Source organism: Limanda limanda, chromosome 13 (assembly GCF_963576545.1).
Source record: "Limanda limanda chromosome 13, fLimLim1.1, whole genome shotgun sequence".
Classification (NCBI taxonomy): domain Eukaryota; kingdom Metazoa; phylum Chordata; class Actinopteri; order Pleuronectiformes; family Pleuronectidae; genus Limanda; species Limanda limanda.
In genome coordinates, this window is record NC_083648.1 from 8,924,106 (window position 1) to 8,941,188 (window position 17,083).

Sequence of the window (17,083 nt, forward strand, 5' to 3'; positions counted from 1 at the left end):
TCTCCATTATGCTTCATTAGGGCCTGATTGTGGGTCTGTGGTCATGAGTAGTTCACACAGTAACACAGAGATTAGAGTCACAGTCCGTTCAGCAGAGACAAAGATATTATCTTTCATGGTATATTATTTCAGTCATTCTGGCATCTACTTTACCCACAATGCAAGTTGACTTGTAATGTCTTAAGCCCTTGGTGCCTCTAGCAGGAAGTTCTTTAAACATACTTATTCACCCATGTCCATTTTTCAGGTTGTCAGCAAAGATTATGGAAAACTAACGAATGGATTTGCCTGAAACTTGATGCGAAGATGGAAAATGGGCCGAAAACGAAAACCATGTTTCCAATTAGTGTTCTTTCTTTTTCACTGCAAGATTTAGGCATTGTTTAAACTGTCATGCATTTTTCAGGGAATAATTTGTGGATCTTGGCAGAGATCTACTATATGCCATTCTAATGTCCATCACAAAATGTTTTATTCCCTATTAGTGTTTATTCTAACAATGTGTCTGTTATTGCTGACAGTCAACAGACGTTTACTCAATACTCATGGGACTGTTTGATAGATAAAGTCAAGAGAAGTCGTGATTTGAAATTCTTGAGAAATCAAAACAAGTATAATTATACCCAGGGCTCAAGTGTTGTCATCGATGGAGCTGTTTGGTTCTACAGGGATTCATTACAGGGAGAAAATGGAAAAACAGTAAAGAAATTTGGGAGAGTGGGTACGGAAACAAACTGCCCTGAGCACAGTGTCTTATAGTTACACTCAAAACTCCAGTCTCAGTCAACAGCTCCTATTACAGCTGTTGTCTCCTGTTGTGTAAACTTCATAACGTGTGTGTGTGTGGGTCTGCTCGTGCTCATGCTCAATGAGCTGAAACAGTGAAGGCAGAGCTGTGAAAAGCATCTGCACTGCGAACAGTCAAGGGCAGGGCGGGGGGGAAAGGTCAAACACCTCAGATTCAAATGGAATTCTGATGGACACACAGTGGATTCACAGACTCTGGTGCACATTCGAAACATAACCTGCTGTGCAGCACAGAAACAGATAAACAGCCACTCAGGGAGAAGCTGTGAATAATGTGAAATGACTGTGAGGAAACTCATAGTCACGTCTAATGAAGGACTGGAAGCGTCAGTGTAAGGTCAAAGCTTCCTACAAAATATCCTACATCTTGTTGACATGAGAAAAACCTGTGTGTCGACTGTGGATGAAGAATAGCTCCAATCTTACCGTAGCTTTATAAACTATATATTACATTTTGAGGAGATTAGGTGTTATTGTCTTTCAAACAAAGATAACTCTTCACAGGAAGAGGTCTGGAGAGCCAGACAGTTAAAGGAATAGTTTATAAGATACAATTGTGTGTTATTTTCTTATTATTTTACACTCTATAAAGTGCTATCATTGGAAAACTAAAGGGACTCAGTCAATCTCTTTTTCATTCAGCAGTCGTGACCTCGACCATGATTGAATCCTTCACAGGAAACACAGACGTGTCACAGGAACACCATATATAAGCATCTTTATTAGAACACGTAGAATGTTTCACAGGTTACTGACATAAATAACTTTTGTACATCATCACAGACATAAAGTGGGACTTCAATCACCACACGCCACTGAGCCGAGGGGCCACGTCACGAAACACGACAGTCAAATCAGGAAACATCGAGGATCATTGGAGCTGGAGCAGGAAACCATGTGGTTTGATTTTGATTTTCAAATCGTTACACAAAATGAGCTGAAGACGATCAAATACACAAACACACACACGCACAGTTCAGCTTCGAGCCGCCACGGCCGGAGTCTGCTGCTGGTCGCTGGACTGGAGCTGTCGGCCGAGGTACTCCCTGAAACAGAAAGACACAACAGATTAGGATTTTCACTTCCAATATTCACACCACTCCTTAATTTGAATTTCATTTGAGTTTAGATTAGAGCATTTAATGCTTTTTAAGTCTTTCTTTCCTCTAAGATATTGTACAAGTTTTCTGTTAATGTAAAACTTCTAAAAGCCCAAACTCCGAGGTAAAAAGAACGTCTCTCCCCACAGAACCTGTCAGGAGTCCGGCCAATACTTCCTGGGTATCGTGACGCCATGTCGATTTCCATTGGTTGTAATCATGGCCTTAAAAGGTCAGTTTCAACTTTAAAGTGAGCTTGTGGTTTCCAGAAAGACTCTCCTGCTCATTCTGACCCAGACATGATGACATTTTAAATACTAAAACATACCAGAATTCTCAAAGGTCACAGATCTTCTTCTTCACGCTTTTCTCTTGGCAGTAACATTTTCAGACTTGCTATCATGACACTCAGCTTAATGCTAAAAGAAATATCAAATGCCTCTCAGAACCCTGAACATGGAAAAGGCTGGAAAGAACTTCAGAGGAGAGAAATAATATCTTCCTTAAAAAATATACGCTAAGATCTGTGACTGCTAATATATATCATATTAGCAGTCACATATTAGCTTTTTTTGATCCGTTTTTCTCAAGATCAACAAATAGAAACAAAAGTATGAATCACAGCAGCAGGTTGATAACAGCACAATATTCAGGAGCCATTGAAAAAAAAAAATATTACAGCATATTTCCCTTTTTCTTTCCGGTTTCTCCACCTCAAAAGACCAAATATTGCTCATCATTGAGCTGCATGCCAGATTTTAATTCTTTGTTAACTGCTGGGCCCAAGATGATGAATTTATAACATCCTGGAAATCGTTTTTCTAAAGTCAAATCTGGGCATTTCACTGTTTAGAAATAAACTTTTTTTTATTTGACTGGTACAAAAGATAAAAACCCACTAACTCCTGGGAACAACATCCTTGCACCTGTTCTGGATCAATTCAAATCTATCAAACAGCAGATTTTAAGCCTCTGTCGCCTGTTTCTGTGAAGTATTTACTCAGTGTTTCAGCTTTTAAGAGGATAAAAAAGAAATCCTCCAGCATCACAAATCTCCACACCTCCCTGGAGCTGTCAGTGATAACCTTTAGCTGGGCTGCAAATAGCAGCTATATGTTGATTCAGAGAATAGCCAGCGAGCTAATAAAGGCAGATGGCAATAATTGGAAGCATAAGCCATAGTTGTGTAGTAAATGACGGGGGGGCTGTCTGACGCATGTAGCTGAATAAACTAATACCTACACTGCCACATCAGTCCTGGAGGGGAAACATGAGAAAACAAATACTTAATGAATAAAGCAAAGTTTGGGCCTTTTATTTATTTATTCATTTTCAAGTTGACCGAGGTGCAACAGGATATTATCAGGTTATATTGCTATAAAAAAAAGATGGTAGCGCTAATGAAAGGTGATGATGAATACCTAATTTAAAATAAAGATAATTTTCACCTCATCATTGCACAGGAAGGCGCTAAAGTGTGAGTCACATTATCACATAATTGAGGCAACAACACAAATAAACGCTGCAATTTCAATCTGCTGAAATGCTGCACTCCAGGTCTGTTTTCTCCTGTTTTCACCTGACAGCACATTTCATGATATTATTCACAAGGGAAACTATTTTGTCCGAAGCAAAAAAACGAATTCAAACCAAGGTTCAGCCACAACACACACTATTTTGCAATACACTTATTTTTTTGTACTTTTCGATTGGTACTGTTCCGTTTCTTTTTCAAATCTAATGATCAACATCTATCGCTGATAAACTCAGAGCTGACAGTGTGTCGATAATCACCCTTTTCATTTCACATCATTTCATCTTCCTGTTTGGCAGATATTAGATGAGATGGAACAACATCTTCCCAACATCCTTGATTTAAAAAGACCTTAGAATGACAGTGTTATATTGGTTTGATATTGCTGCTTCAAATAATTACCCGCAGTGAGTCCTTGTAACAAGCACAACACACTTTGCACATATGAGAAGCTGTGATTATTCTGATGTAAGAATAAATATAACAACCATGCTACCTAGGAAAAAAGCAGCACTCAATCAACAGCACATTCTCTTCAGTGACAGTTTCACTAAAGGTTGACAAGAAAAATATAAATTCACACTGAATTCACATTGATATATAATGTTTTTTAGAACCTGACTAAAGGTGCAGACTGCAGCTGAATGGCAAAGAAATATAGTAATTTATCACTTATTGGATCTGAAAGCACCTAAGAAAAACAAGTACTTAACGAAGCAGAGCAAAGACCACATGAGTAAAATAAGTGTAGTTTTTCCAGTTGACACATTCATCTGTGCTGTTGTCATGACAGCGGGGCCGGGGACCTTCAGTCAACACAATGAGAAGATCTTGTTGAAACAGTAACAACATGGGAGCTCCCTTCAGGGACGTGGGTGTTGTGAACGCTTCTCACTTTGTTGAGAAATGGAGACTATGCATCTTTAAGAACATGAGAGCCGATCGATATCATCTTGTTCTGCAACGGCATTCGCAGATTTCTGTCGTAATGCAGCAGGCTATTCACACAGCCCTGCTCCACATAACAGTTCAGGTCGTGGTGACCAAACGAGTGAAAACTAAGACAAACAATAACCCTCGGTGCTTTCCATGTTTGTCTATTTAAAAGCTGATATATTAACGCATCTGAATGATTCACGTCCGCAATTTTGTCCCCAGCAGTTCGTCACGAGGACGAATAGGATATAGATGTTAAAGAAAATACAAGAAGTGTAAGTGTTAAGATTTGATTTATGTGCTGTGTTTTTAAAACCTAAACCTGGGATGGATTAAATATCTGTTTTAATGCCAAATTAAAAAGGGACTCAAGTATAAAGGTGTGTTCGATGACAGTACTCCTGTTCTCTTCCTTTAATTAACCAGAAAAAAAATGCAGGTATTATATCAAAAACATTTTTTAATTCTCTTGTAGATATAAATAAAAAAATCTCCTGGATCTGAAGTTAAAGAGTTTAAGTTGAAAGGGAAAATGCATATTGCTTTATAATGCATTTCTCTTCGATTTGAGAACCTTTTAAATACCAGCAAATTAGATTGTATTCTTATTTAATTTTTACTATTGGTATTTTGATGTATTGTATCTTGCTGTCTTCTTGGTGCACCTTTTTACTTTGTGAAGCACTTGATATCACATTTTAATTTATTTTCCTCAGTAACCAATACCAACACTGAAAACCCCTTTGTGTTCTAGTGGATAGATGCTGCTCACACTTCAGTGAAAAGCCTGTGTGCATGGAATCACTTAGATGGGAAACCGCATAACGCTCCGATATTACACACAAAGCCTCAATCCACAGTTGCTCAGGGAGTCGAGTGTATTTAAGATAGCGGCCGCAAAACCAACACAAGCAAGATTTAAATTCTAATGTGACAACCATTTTATTTTAAACCTCTGTAAAGTGTCTTGGAGCATTGTTAAAAGCACTACACAGAAAAAATGTAGTTCTGCTTTGTTTTCGTATACAAACGATTCAGGATTTGTATGTTCTGCTCGATTTGAGGACACAGACTGAGCTGGAGTGACATCTGAACAAATCTGCTGTCAGCTCTAATCCAACTGATTGTTCTCATCAGTATCGAGTGCACGGAGCACTGCTCATATTCAACCCAAGCAGACGTCTAATCAGACCAAATCAATGACATTATCTGTGATCGTGTGCAGAGCTGTTGATCATCAAGCTGTAAATGCAGGGTATTGATATTTCCCTCTCAAAAGGTACGTGTCCACTGAGGGAGAGCTTTCCTCATGACACTGTACAGATGAGGAGTAGTTTACCTCCAACAGGAAATTGTATATGAGGTTTAATGGGTTCATACCAGTTGTGGACCATCAGCTTCTGCACAGCCAACAGGGCGTTGTAACGGACCAGCTGGTCCTCGTGGTGCATGTGATTCATCACCAGTTGTTTTCCACCCAGCTGCTCGATCACCCTGAAATGGGAGGAATAAAAGGCATTATGGGTGACAGCCTTTTATTCACAAAGAAAAAAGGTCCTATTTTCCTCATTGGGTTTGGTCCAGCAGCAGGTAATTTAATCCAGTCCCTGAAATGCTCTATGTATTTTATGAAAGGTCACTGGCCTCGAAAAAGGATGTTGTGCTTTGAAAGGAGGGAACAGGCCTTCATGAGGCGGTGCGTGTGGTAATTCAGTAAATGGTCTGAAAGTAGGTGAAAGTACATGCATTGGTAGTGTTACATTCTTTGGGCCAACTGAGTGTTATCATTATAATAAGGCTGGACATGGGGGAATAACGACCCTGAGATTATGACAACAGGTAAAAAGGAAAGAGAAGAAGTTTAAGAGAAGACAAACCATTAGTGATCTGTCACTCACACAGAGTCACAGGCCTAAAGAATATGTATAGAGAGGATGAGGGAGGTCTCTTTATTTTACCAAACATGGTCATCTTGGTTATTGTAAAAATCAGAATCAAGGAGAAACACAGAACACATTTTTTAGATCACCTGTTAATGTCTCACATAACACACACTGTTGTAAATAGGGTTGGGTACCGAGAACCGGTTCCAATATGGAACCGGTTCCATTACAACCGGTACCTACCCGGACCGAAATGCAACGGAGATTTCGGTGCTTCATTTCGGTGCCTGAGCCAATTGCAGACTGAGGTCTCCGCTCGTCCCGCCTCCTCACACTTCCGCTTCTTCCTTCACGGGAAGCGGCGGCTCCCGCCGGGCCCCCGGCTCCCGGTGGACAGACTCTTGTCCCTGCGCTGCCCGCGCCCCACGTGCGTCAGGGCTCACGTTCAGGTGGTGGGGGGGGAGACCTCTCCCCGGCGCTGCCCCCCGCCGGGCGCATTTCCTCCGTGGCGGTGCGCCGCGGGCTCCGGGTCGGCTTGGAAAGGCTCGGGGCGGGAGGAACGAAGACCACGGCGAGACATGTTTCATAAAAGCGTCCGCATTTTAGGGGGACGAAGGGGGGCCGAAGCCCCCCTGCGACAGCCCCAGCCGCGGAGACACGGGGGGGGGGGGTAAACTTTTGTTAACAGTTCGTATGTTATTCATAGTTTTAAGTTAAAAAGGGTTTTGTATTTATTTATATTTATAATCTACTTTAAACAGTTAATATATTTGGCAATAAAAAAAGCCTTTCTTAGTCAAGCATCGTTTTGTGCACTTTTTTGAAAAAAGTATCGGTTCCGGCACCGTTTAGGAACCGGTATCGTTTTAAAAGTATCGGTTAGGAACCGGTATCGGATAAAAACCAAACGATACCCATCCCTAGTTGTAAATGGAGTAAAGAAAGAGGGATATGACACACACGCTTAATAACCAATTAAAACCAATTTTTTAAAAATGCACTAGAACAAACATCAGTGTTCCAACAACTCCATGTCCCATCCACTAACATGGAGGAGAACAGGTTTATGTTCATAAGTATTCCCAAAGGCCTCAGGGAAATTGAATCTGTTACAGGACTGTAACACATGCGATTTCATATTATTCTGAAAGACACAGAATCTTTAAGCCTGATTTGGTCTTCCATTAAAAATGTCTCACCGTTTCCCGCGTGGGTAATGTCGCACGTATTCTCCCACATCGTGAGCCGCAACCGCTATGACCTGAGGATCATCAGACACCTCCAACAGCCTCGTCAAGATCCTAGTGAAGACAGGCAGACAAAAGGAGAGGCATTTAAATGGTGAGGTCTGGCTGCGTCAAAAGCAAAGACGATGTGCTCTGAAAATTATACAATTCTCAGATGCTCCCCGGCAAAAGCTTCACTGAAAAACGATGAATGAATGCAATTGATTAGCTGAGATTCTTTGTCTCTTAAGAGCTGGTGGAAGTACAAATGCACAGATTGCTCAGTGAATCAAGGCCAATGTTTGTTTTTTTAAAGAGATTAAACCTAAACTCTAATCGAAGAGTATGACAAACAAGGATCCTATGAAAAAGGGAAACCATGGGATTCTAAGTGAGACAAAGCGAGGATGAGATTTAGGGAAAGAGACAAAAAGAAATTGAGGGTAATTTAAGACGGGGATGTCGTCTGAATACAAAGAGGAAGGTGATGAGACAACCAGATGGAAAAATCATTTTTTTTACTTTATAGATTGCTGGTAAAAATATGTTCAGATAAGAAAACCCCAAACGCATTTGTCATTAGCCAATCTGTCAAAACTCTGATTTTATACATTAATTAAATTATTAATTATGTTTTTTGTGGGAATAGCTTGAGAAGGTTTTGAACAAGCTGTACTTTCTACTGCAAAGCTTTTTGTTTTCTGAAGTGTCAAGTTCAGGTTTTTGAGTCCCATGGAGAAAATAAAAAGCCTTGCTACAGAATCCGCTTCATCTTACTTGAGCAGCTCGTAGTTCTTCTCATTCAGACGAACGGCATTCTCACGCCAGAACTTCTCTGATTTGTGCACAGGACTCCATTCCAGGCGTCCGGACTTGAGTTCAGAGCTGTACTCATCAAATGAGCTGTAGATGAAATTAAAAAAAGAGAAGAACATTGGAAAGATTTTCAATAAAGAGAAGAGCACAGTCCAAGGATCATCAAAGTATTTTGTTCTTCGGAAAAAGAGGACACACTATCGGCTTCCCCATCATTCACAATTTACAGAAAAATGTTTTTAGGAAAGAAATTGGCCTCATTTGAAAGTGACAGGTAATGTTTAGAACTACAATATATATAACTTTTTTTAAATAGTCTGGAGTGATTATTCGTGCCATGGAGTCCACTCGGTACCTCAGATCCTGCACGCTCTCCCCTAGCTTCTCCAGGAGGAATTTGATGTCCTCTGTGATGTCCTCGTCATCATACTTCTGCTGGTCAAGGTTCTCAAGCTGCTTCAGCACCTTGCACTGAATCATGGCCAGAGCGTACTCCTGACGAGTCTCCTTCTCGGACGACTTCTCGAGGAGATTCTGTCAGAGAACAAAAGAACCGAACAGTTATTTGATGAGTTGTTTATCGTAGGTGATCAGTCTGTTTGAAGTGTACTGTTCATGCTGTGGTTATTATAATGTTAACTGTTTACTGTGTTTTACACGATAGAAGACAATACTGCTGCCTGGTAATGTTAACTAAACAACTGATTTTCACAATGTATGTCTATCACCATATCAAATATATACAGTGAGAAAAGCTTCTATTCATATAACACACTCCTCACATTTATTTACATGACTGATATGGAAATATACACACAAGCTATGAATTTCCACCAGGGCAGATCAACCATATGATAAACTGGTGAGTGAGCTGTGAAGGTGATGAGTGCAGAGCTGTAACAAGAACACAATGTTCAAGCTTTTGAGTAAGGATCACTGGACAAAGTCCCAGAAAATTCTAGTGGCAAAACTTAGAGTGACACTAAAGTGGCGTCAGACTGCTCCTCTGATTGAACCCTTTCAGCCTGCATTCAGGCAGAGCTGCAACGGACTACAAATATCTTCTTTTCTAAAAAGAGCCTGTTATTTGTTCACAGCATCTGACTCAAGTGGAGCAAACAGTGCCAATAAAAGTTTAAAATCCGTCCATCTTTGACAGGATATGTGTAACAACCAGTGGGATGTTTTCAGGAGCAGGATTGGATTGTTTTTTTCAAACAACTGGAACAACATTAAGTACCAGCATTATAATGGGGGCGAACACATCATAAACACTTGAGTCCTGCCTTTGACGATGTGTTTAAAGACTTCCAGATGGTCTGGTTAAATCAAGTCTGTTTTTGGTCCCCTGGGCTGAGCAGAACCATTTGCACAATTAGGACACTTGGGAAAAATAGCAACATGCAAAACAATGGTAAAAATATTCAAATATGTTTTGAGTGATCCCAAGTGACATTCTACAAAATGCACACTTTCTTTATCAGTATCCTATCCTGCATAAGTAAAGTGCAAGAATTAAATCATTACCTAAAAACTTTTGTCAGCAAATTTGTAAAAGTTTGATGGTTCTGAGTTTTGCCAGAAAAGGACTTTCAGACCAGTGCTTTCCAAACTTGGCCGACACTGCAATTAATCCTTTTTCATACATGTTCATACAGCATGTGTTCTTCTTCTGTGACAATTATTTAGATCAGTTGCTATAACAACTGTTCTTTTCTGACAACTGATTACCTGGATACATATTTAGAAAAGTTATGTAACTCTGCTCTTAGCCTCTGTATGACTGCACATCCAAGATGATTAATATAATTTTTTCATTTTATTCATATGGAAGAAGAATATGAAATGTCCCTTATATTTAAATGCTACCTTTTTTTTATGAGGTTGATTGTTAAACCAAATATACAGTAAAATATGAGAAATCTTGCAGAACCCTTGGGAACCACTGGTTTAAACAAAGCACCACAATATGGACGAGCAATTCAGTCAGTGTGGTAAAATAATTTTCAGTGTGAAAATGGCATTTAAGCAAAACACCGAACTTTCTCCACATACCCTGAAGGCAGCCAGGATGATTCGGGTGACCTTCTCCTTGACAGACTCCTGGAGGATGTCGGACAGGGCTGGCACTACGTTGTAGCGTCTCAGCTGCTCACAGAGCTGAGGACTGAAGGCCAGGAGCCAAACACAGAAGATCATCTGGTACTGGAGCTGGAAGCCACACTTGTTGCTCAGCACCGCTGTGATGCTTAAACAGAAAGAAAAAAAAACATGAATAAAACAAAAAAGGGAAAAGCGCTACGAAGGACATCTTCATCTACCACCTGTTTACTTACAGAGGAGCTTTAATTTTCATCCATTTTCTCTGATAATGGATGAAAATGAAATGTTCAGACAGTCTTTGGAGCAACGGACTAGTTGCTCAAAATACAGAGACCAGTACTAATAACTACTGCGAGTCATGCATTTGCAGAAATACCTGCTAAGTGCAGAGATGGCCAATAATTATCTGATCCAAATTATGAAGTAAGGCCAGTTTTACATACTAAATACTAAAGTAAAAAACTCACTTGCACAGGAAACACTTTGACATTCAACATTGGTATTTTTTTTTTTTTTTACAATGAGCACTATTCTCTTCCTTAGCTGGATTTTAATGGGGATTTGAATCATGTTTTTTTGGTGCCAGTTACATACAAAATAAATAACATTCAAACTGTACAGTGGCTTTTAAAGATTTAATGAAGTTAATAAATTATTTTATGTATAAAATATCCAGTATGAGTCAAGTTGGAGCCATGCTGAGAGCTCAGAACATTTAATTTAACTCACATTACCCTTTAAATTTAATTTGATTCCATCAGGTTGGTGATTTCACCATGATAGCAGTGGCACTCACTGATACATGAGGGGCTTCATTCCATCAGTTATTGTTGGCTGTTTTTTAACATATAAGGAGTCTTTACTCACCAGTTGACCCCATCAGCCTCCACCCAGGAAAACCTATACTCATTCACCTTCAGCATCAGCTGAAGGCACCCAGCCACACACTGGACATACTGAGAGCTCTGAAAAGGACAGAGGGAAACATCTGATCAAACAGAGGTGGGGCCTTAGCTGTGCAATTAGGAAAACAAACCAAATGTTAGAAGGTCAAGTTCAATCAATGCAGCTCTGAAACACTGAGTAGTTGACAAGCAGAGACAGCACATGGAAGAACACCAGTCCAAAACTTGCACCATCAGCTGTCAAACCTGAGGCCTTGCACATGCAGTCTATCGTCTATACACATGAACACATGCTAGATCACGGACTCAATAGTACAATACAGAGCAAGAGCAGGGACAAGTGACCCATCACACCTGAGCAGAACAATGTAAAGATTAGAATTGAGATTAGAGTGGAGGAAGCTGAGAGGAGAAAATAGATTGCATTAATCTGTTAATTTGAAAAGGGTGAAAAGAAAGATGTCCAGCAAGAGGAACAGGGAACAGTGAGGACAGAGGGGTGGTGGAGCAGAGGTTACCTTGTTGAAAATGATAAAGATGATGTTAAGTTATTAGATACCACTCCTGTCAATATTTTCTGAGCACATTTCTCAGAATAATGCAACTATGCTTGACACAGTATGAGATATAAAATAGTAGGATGCTGCTGCTGGGCAAATGTTGATCCAATTTCATATTAACCTTGTTATCCTTATGTACAGCAAAAGCTGTGTTCGTCATGCGCTTTCAGCATAAAGGGTGAAGAGGCTTACGACATGCAATTTTGTACAGCTGCAAACAACCAGTGGCAGCCAACACCATGCTGGTTTCCATCTTTCTACAAGTATTGATGACAAACTCCAGTGCAAGAGCAGGATGACAGAGAAAAAGCGGGGAAAGAACAGAAGTGAAAGTCCAGTGACAGCTGAAACGTTGCAGCTTGCACAAATCCTGCTTTTTTTCATCCTCCTGGAAGCCCCAGGTTTTCCGAATCTGCACTTCACTTATACTTACTTCACTGGGGGAAATTGTTCCTGCTCCTGAGCTTGATTCTGGACCTGTACCATGTAGGTTCTAATGAGAGATAAGCAAAAGAACAGGGGCAGAAATGTTCACAGTTGGAGATGAGTCACTGTGTCACTGGAACAACACAGCTTGTGCTGCAAGTTTTGCCACAAATGCAATTCAGAGACAGCGGATGCTGAGTGATTTGCTGCTTGGCTGTTGAAGAGATTAATGAATATTAAACACAATTATAAGAAGCAGTTTTGGTTTAGCTGCCCACTGTTTGGTGCACACGTCTGCCATTGCAAAGCCAGCACCTACAGTCCAAACTTCAGACCATCTCTAAATCTAACAAGCCAGCTCAAAATCAATGTGATTCAATAGATCATACTAAGTCAGACAAAGTTAACAGGGACAGATAATAGAAGTTATCTATATAGATAAGACTCTTGAAGAATAACTGTAACTCCATTAGAAAGATGTAGCCAAATTTTTAAGAAGCGGATATCACAATATCTGAGAAAAGAAAGAACCATGATATGATGAATTTAAGAGGAAAAAAACAGTTAACAGTATATTTCACACACACTTATACAACTACTAATAACACCGTATTGTAATAAACTGTTGTTAATCAAATAAAATAGAAGGAAACACAATTTTCTGTAAAATAAAAGGTTAGACAGTTTGACTTTATGTGTACTCTGCTTTTTTTACCTGTGAACTGAGCTGACTTTTTATCCAGTTAAAATAGTAGTTCAGATCACTTCCCTCCATCAGATCACGGCCCCACGCAGCCAGCTTCGCGATGATCCTTGCAGCCTAATATAAGAGGGACATTTCAAAGTTATGTTGCTTTGAATGAACAGTCTACCAACAGTTGACATTTGAAATCTGCAATTGAACACTTGACAAGATGAGACAGGAACAAAGTAATTTCTCCAATTTCCTCCTCCCCAGGAGAAGATGAATATTGTGGCTGCAAATTATGAGAAAGGGTACGGCATGATTGTTGGAGTGACTGTCGTGTAGTGTCACATAGTTTGGGTCACATTATGTCCACCTACTGGATGCCATCTCGCTTGTTTTCTTAATCAGGCTCCCTCATAGAACTCAGTTTGACTTCAAGTTTATTTTAAAAAGGGTATCTGGGAAAAGTCATTACATTAATTGCCTGTTCAAGGAATGTGGATAAGGTTCCTTTGTGAGGAATAATTGATGCCTTGCTATGATTAGAAGCAGAGTATGTGAAAAAGTCATGGCTGTGAAGCATTTAATGGAATACAACCTTTTTATCTGGAAACATCATCCATTAACTCACCATGTGGACAGTAAACAGGTCCTGACGATTGAGCATGGGAAGGAAATATGACCAGGCGGTGTTCTTCGTCTTTTTGGCGTAGTCGAAGAAGATGTTCACCCTCTGATGGTTCTCCTGAGAGACAGTTGAAATAAAATATTGGATGAGTTCTTGGATATGGACTGCATCACACATAATCCATCTTTACAAGCAAATGATTGAGTATTTTGAGAGACAAAATAAATTGGCAGATGCTAATTAGACAGTGATTATCACAGAAGCCAAGAAGTAAAATCAGTCACAGTCTGGTGTCTCGATTAAAGGCACATTACATCATCCACTGGTAAATTAAAGAAAAATCATAATACATCAAAAGTGCAGACATGCTGACATTAGTTGTTGATTTTACATGCTACCGACATCGGAGAAGATGTGTGAATACACACAACTTAAATCAAAACTCTTGGTGGGAGGGAAACGATGTGATCTATATATGAACATGCATGTCCTACATGTCCAAAGTCAGCGGGTCTGTCTGTGTACCTGCAGGGTGTCATCAATCAGAGTCAGGATGTATTGGACTGTCTGCTCCTTGGAGATGTGGGCCATCAGGTTCAGAAAGGTCTTGGCACACTGAGCAAAAGCAAAACAGATATTCAGAAACTCAGAAAGACACAATAGCTCCTGTGTCAACAGACATGTTGAACACACAGCTTAGATTCTGTGCAGTTAAAGTGCAGGCCCTCATACCTGATGTCCCTCATTGGTCAGAATGACCTGTTTCTCCTCAGAGTTGGCCACTTCAAACTTCTTGATGAACTCGCAGTCTTCTGCTGAAATCATCTGACTCCTAAAGGAAATGAGATTGAGACACAAACATTTTAGCACAAACTACTATAAATTGTGTACAAAGTTCTGTATCAAGACATTACATACATGTACTACTGACCCTCACACTGAGGAATTGACACTAGCATGCTGCTTCTAATTGAAAGAGAAGCTTGCACAATAATGGCAGTTAACCTGTAAATACCACATGTTCTAGCTAAGGCAAAGCACACAATGGGTGGTCCATGAAGACAGGTTGTTATTGTTGGTCATCGCACAGCCATAAGAAATGAAAGAAGGAATCAAGTAATAGGATCATATTTGTAGGGGTGATAATATGAGTCATAAGTCAGATCTACTGCATTCAAACACACAGGCTCAAAATGGGAAGTATCACTCGAGACAGTGAATCACAGCAGAGGAACAAGTGTAGAGCAGATTTTAGATTTGCACACTGCTTTCTGACAGATTGACGTATGAGAGCATAACTTGCTGACTTAACTAATACAATATGAAGATGCAAATTGTGCAGCTTGGAGAGTGTAAACAACAACAACTTCTACCATGACCTCAATTATAAACATTAAATATGACGGTGACCTTTCTTATAGTGGTAACAAAAGCAGGAAATGTATTAAGATAAGATGAGATAAGATTTATTGTTCCAGTGGGAGATTTGCCTTGGACCACAATGTCACAGCGATAGAAAAACACAATCAAATACATTCATCCATCATGCACTGTAGATAAAATATAAAAGTAGTGAACGAGGGGGGTGAACATACACGTTTCATTATTGGGAAAAAGGGTGGTTTGAAAAGGGGGGACCTTGTACCATCTGCCTGAGGAGAGGAGCTGATACTTGGAGGGAGGATAGGAGTTGTGTCCTTGGTTGTATTTGTGGACATGGCTGCATATAGTTTGTTAATCTGGACCTCAGGCTGTACAGTATTACAGTTGGTTAGATTGGACAGGAGGATCCAGGGTATGTGTACACGATTTGTGGCAGTACTCACTGCAGGTAGGACTGCCAGTTCACCAGGTTGGCCCGCACCTCGGCTGCCTTGGCCGCGATGATGTTTGTGGGGACCGCAGCGTCCACCGCCCCGCGGATATCCATGTTGATACAGATCCACTACACAACACTATGTGTCCGGATGAAAATACAACAACACCTGGATGGAAACACAACAGTGTCACAACATTGGAGGGTCTGATGCAGCCTCTGGTTTGGCTCCTGTGTGTTAACATCATGCTAAAAGATAGGAACTAGTAGAAAAAGTGCAGCATATTTATACATGTGTACATGTTATAATTACTATTATTATATCACCATTACTATTATTATTATAAATACTGTTGCTGCCATTATTACCATATACTGCTTTTATATTGGTATAATTACTATCATATATAAATATATATTATGTTATATAATATACTATATATACTGTAGTATTCTTATATACTGTCTAACAATACCATTACCATCATATCATCAGTACTTTTACCATCATATTGCCAATGCACCTTATCTACCTATTTTATTGTATTTTATCTTGTGCTTCTGTTTTTTTATTCTTTCTACCTCAATATTTTTAATTTTATCCTATTGCATTGTATTGTATTTTATTGTATTCAAATATACCGGCTGCTATGACGACTTAATTTCCCTTCGGGGATGAATAAAGTACTCTATCTATCTATCTATCTATCTATCTATCTAATGTGTCCCTTCTGTTCAGCACTGTTTAGCTAGCAGGGTTAGCAGTGACAGAGCTACCAGGAAAACAGTCTGGCGATAAAAACGATCTACTACTAACGCAAAGTAGTTATACGTGTGGGAGACATGTTGTTCTCACAAAGAGGTTTAATGGTTTCGTGTTTTAGCTCAGTCCACAGACTGGAGCACTAGCTGAAGCTAGAGCCGCTAGCTGCAGCAGCTCAAACTAGTAGCTAGCTAAACCCAAAGTCACGACAGGCAAAGATGAGTCATCCCGACAGCTGAGATAAGGCGACACACGATGACATTAACTCGAATTAAACTCGGAGACAAATACAAGGTATACGTGAATAAATGTGAAGTTAAAATGTTGTGTGGGGGGGACAAATATGACACCGTTAGCTGAGCTCTTCCTGGCTAACAGCTAGCGAAACAAACTGCGGATGCTAACCTGTGCTAGCTGTGCTAACATGGCTTCTCATCCACTCTGAGTCAAAATGTGCAGCGCTGCAGACGCGATTACTTTATAACAACAGAGGTTGACAGCAGACGTGTTTGCTGCACGACACCATGTTTGTTAAGAGGTAAAGAAGAAGAAGAAGAGTAACTCACCGTGCTAATGTCCTGAGTGGTCAGCTGACTGACTACAACACACAGCGTCCGTGTCATGTGACTGTCACATGCTCTGTCAGAGGTTTGACACAAACTGAGGATCCGTGTTCATGAACTGTTCATAAATACTGTGAGACCGCTGTTATAACATGAACAGGAATATATGGTGGAAATGACTGAGAACGTGTGTTTAAATATTTAATATTAAGATTTTACACACAAAAAAAGAATAAACTGTAAAATAAGCTAATAAAATGTGGCTAAATTTAATTTATGAAATTCCCCAACAGTATTTCAATACCACCGACATATTAATGCATCAAAAA

At 39.9% G+C, this 17,083-nt stretch overlaps 1 protein-coding gene across 1 annotated transcript; it reads right to left on the reverse strand.

Moving 5' to 3' along the window:
* Positions 1-1,508: 1,508 nt before the first annotated feature.
* On the reverse strand, positions 1,509-16,820 carry atp6v1h (ATPase H+ transporting V1 subunit H). Its single transcript, XM_061084494.1, has 14 exons — positions 16,758-16,820; positions 15,439-15,597; positions 14,345-14,444; positions 14,138-14,227; positions 13,616-13,729; positions 13,012-13,116; positions 12,304-12,363; positions 11,273-11,370; positions 10,358-10,550; positions 8,658-8,836; positions 8,264-8,389; positions 7,460-7,561; positions 5,758-5,871; positions 1,509-1,853 (listed from the first exon to the last, which is right to left on the reverse strand). The coding sequence occupies exons 2-14, from the start codon at positions 15,540-15,542 to the stop codon at positions 1,784-1,786; spliced, it is 1,455 nt and encodes a 484-aa protein (XP_060940477.1). The 5' UTR covers positions 15,543-15,597; positions 16,758-16,820; the 3' UTR covers positions 1,509-1,783.
* Positions 16,821-17,083: the final 263 nt, after the last annotated feature.

Excerpts from the sequence above, each read along its gene's own strand:
- atp6v1h (XM_061084494.1), bottom strand. The coding sequence starts at position 15,542 with ATGGATATCCGCGGGGCGGTGGACGCTGCGGTCCCCACAAACATCATC. Across the intron at positions 11,371-12,303 it reads GAACAATTTCCCCCAGTGAA|AGCTCTCAGTATGTCCAGTG; the intron begins GTAAGTATAAGT and ends TGTCCTTTTCAG. Across the intron at positions 7,562-8,263 it reads AAGAACTACGAGCTGCTCAA|GATCTTGACGAGGCTGTTGG; the intron begins GTAAGATGAAGC and ends TGTCTTCACTAG.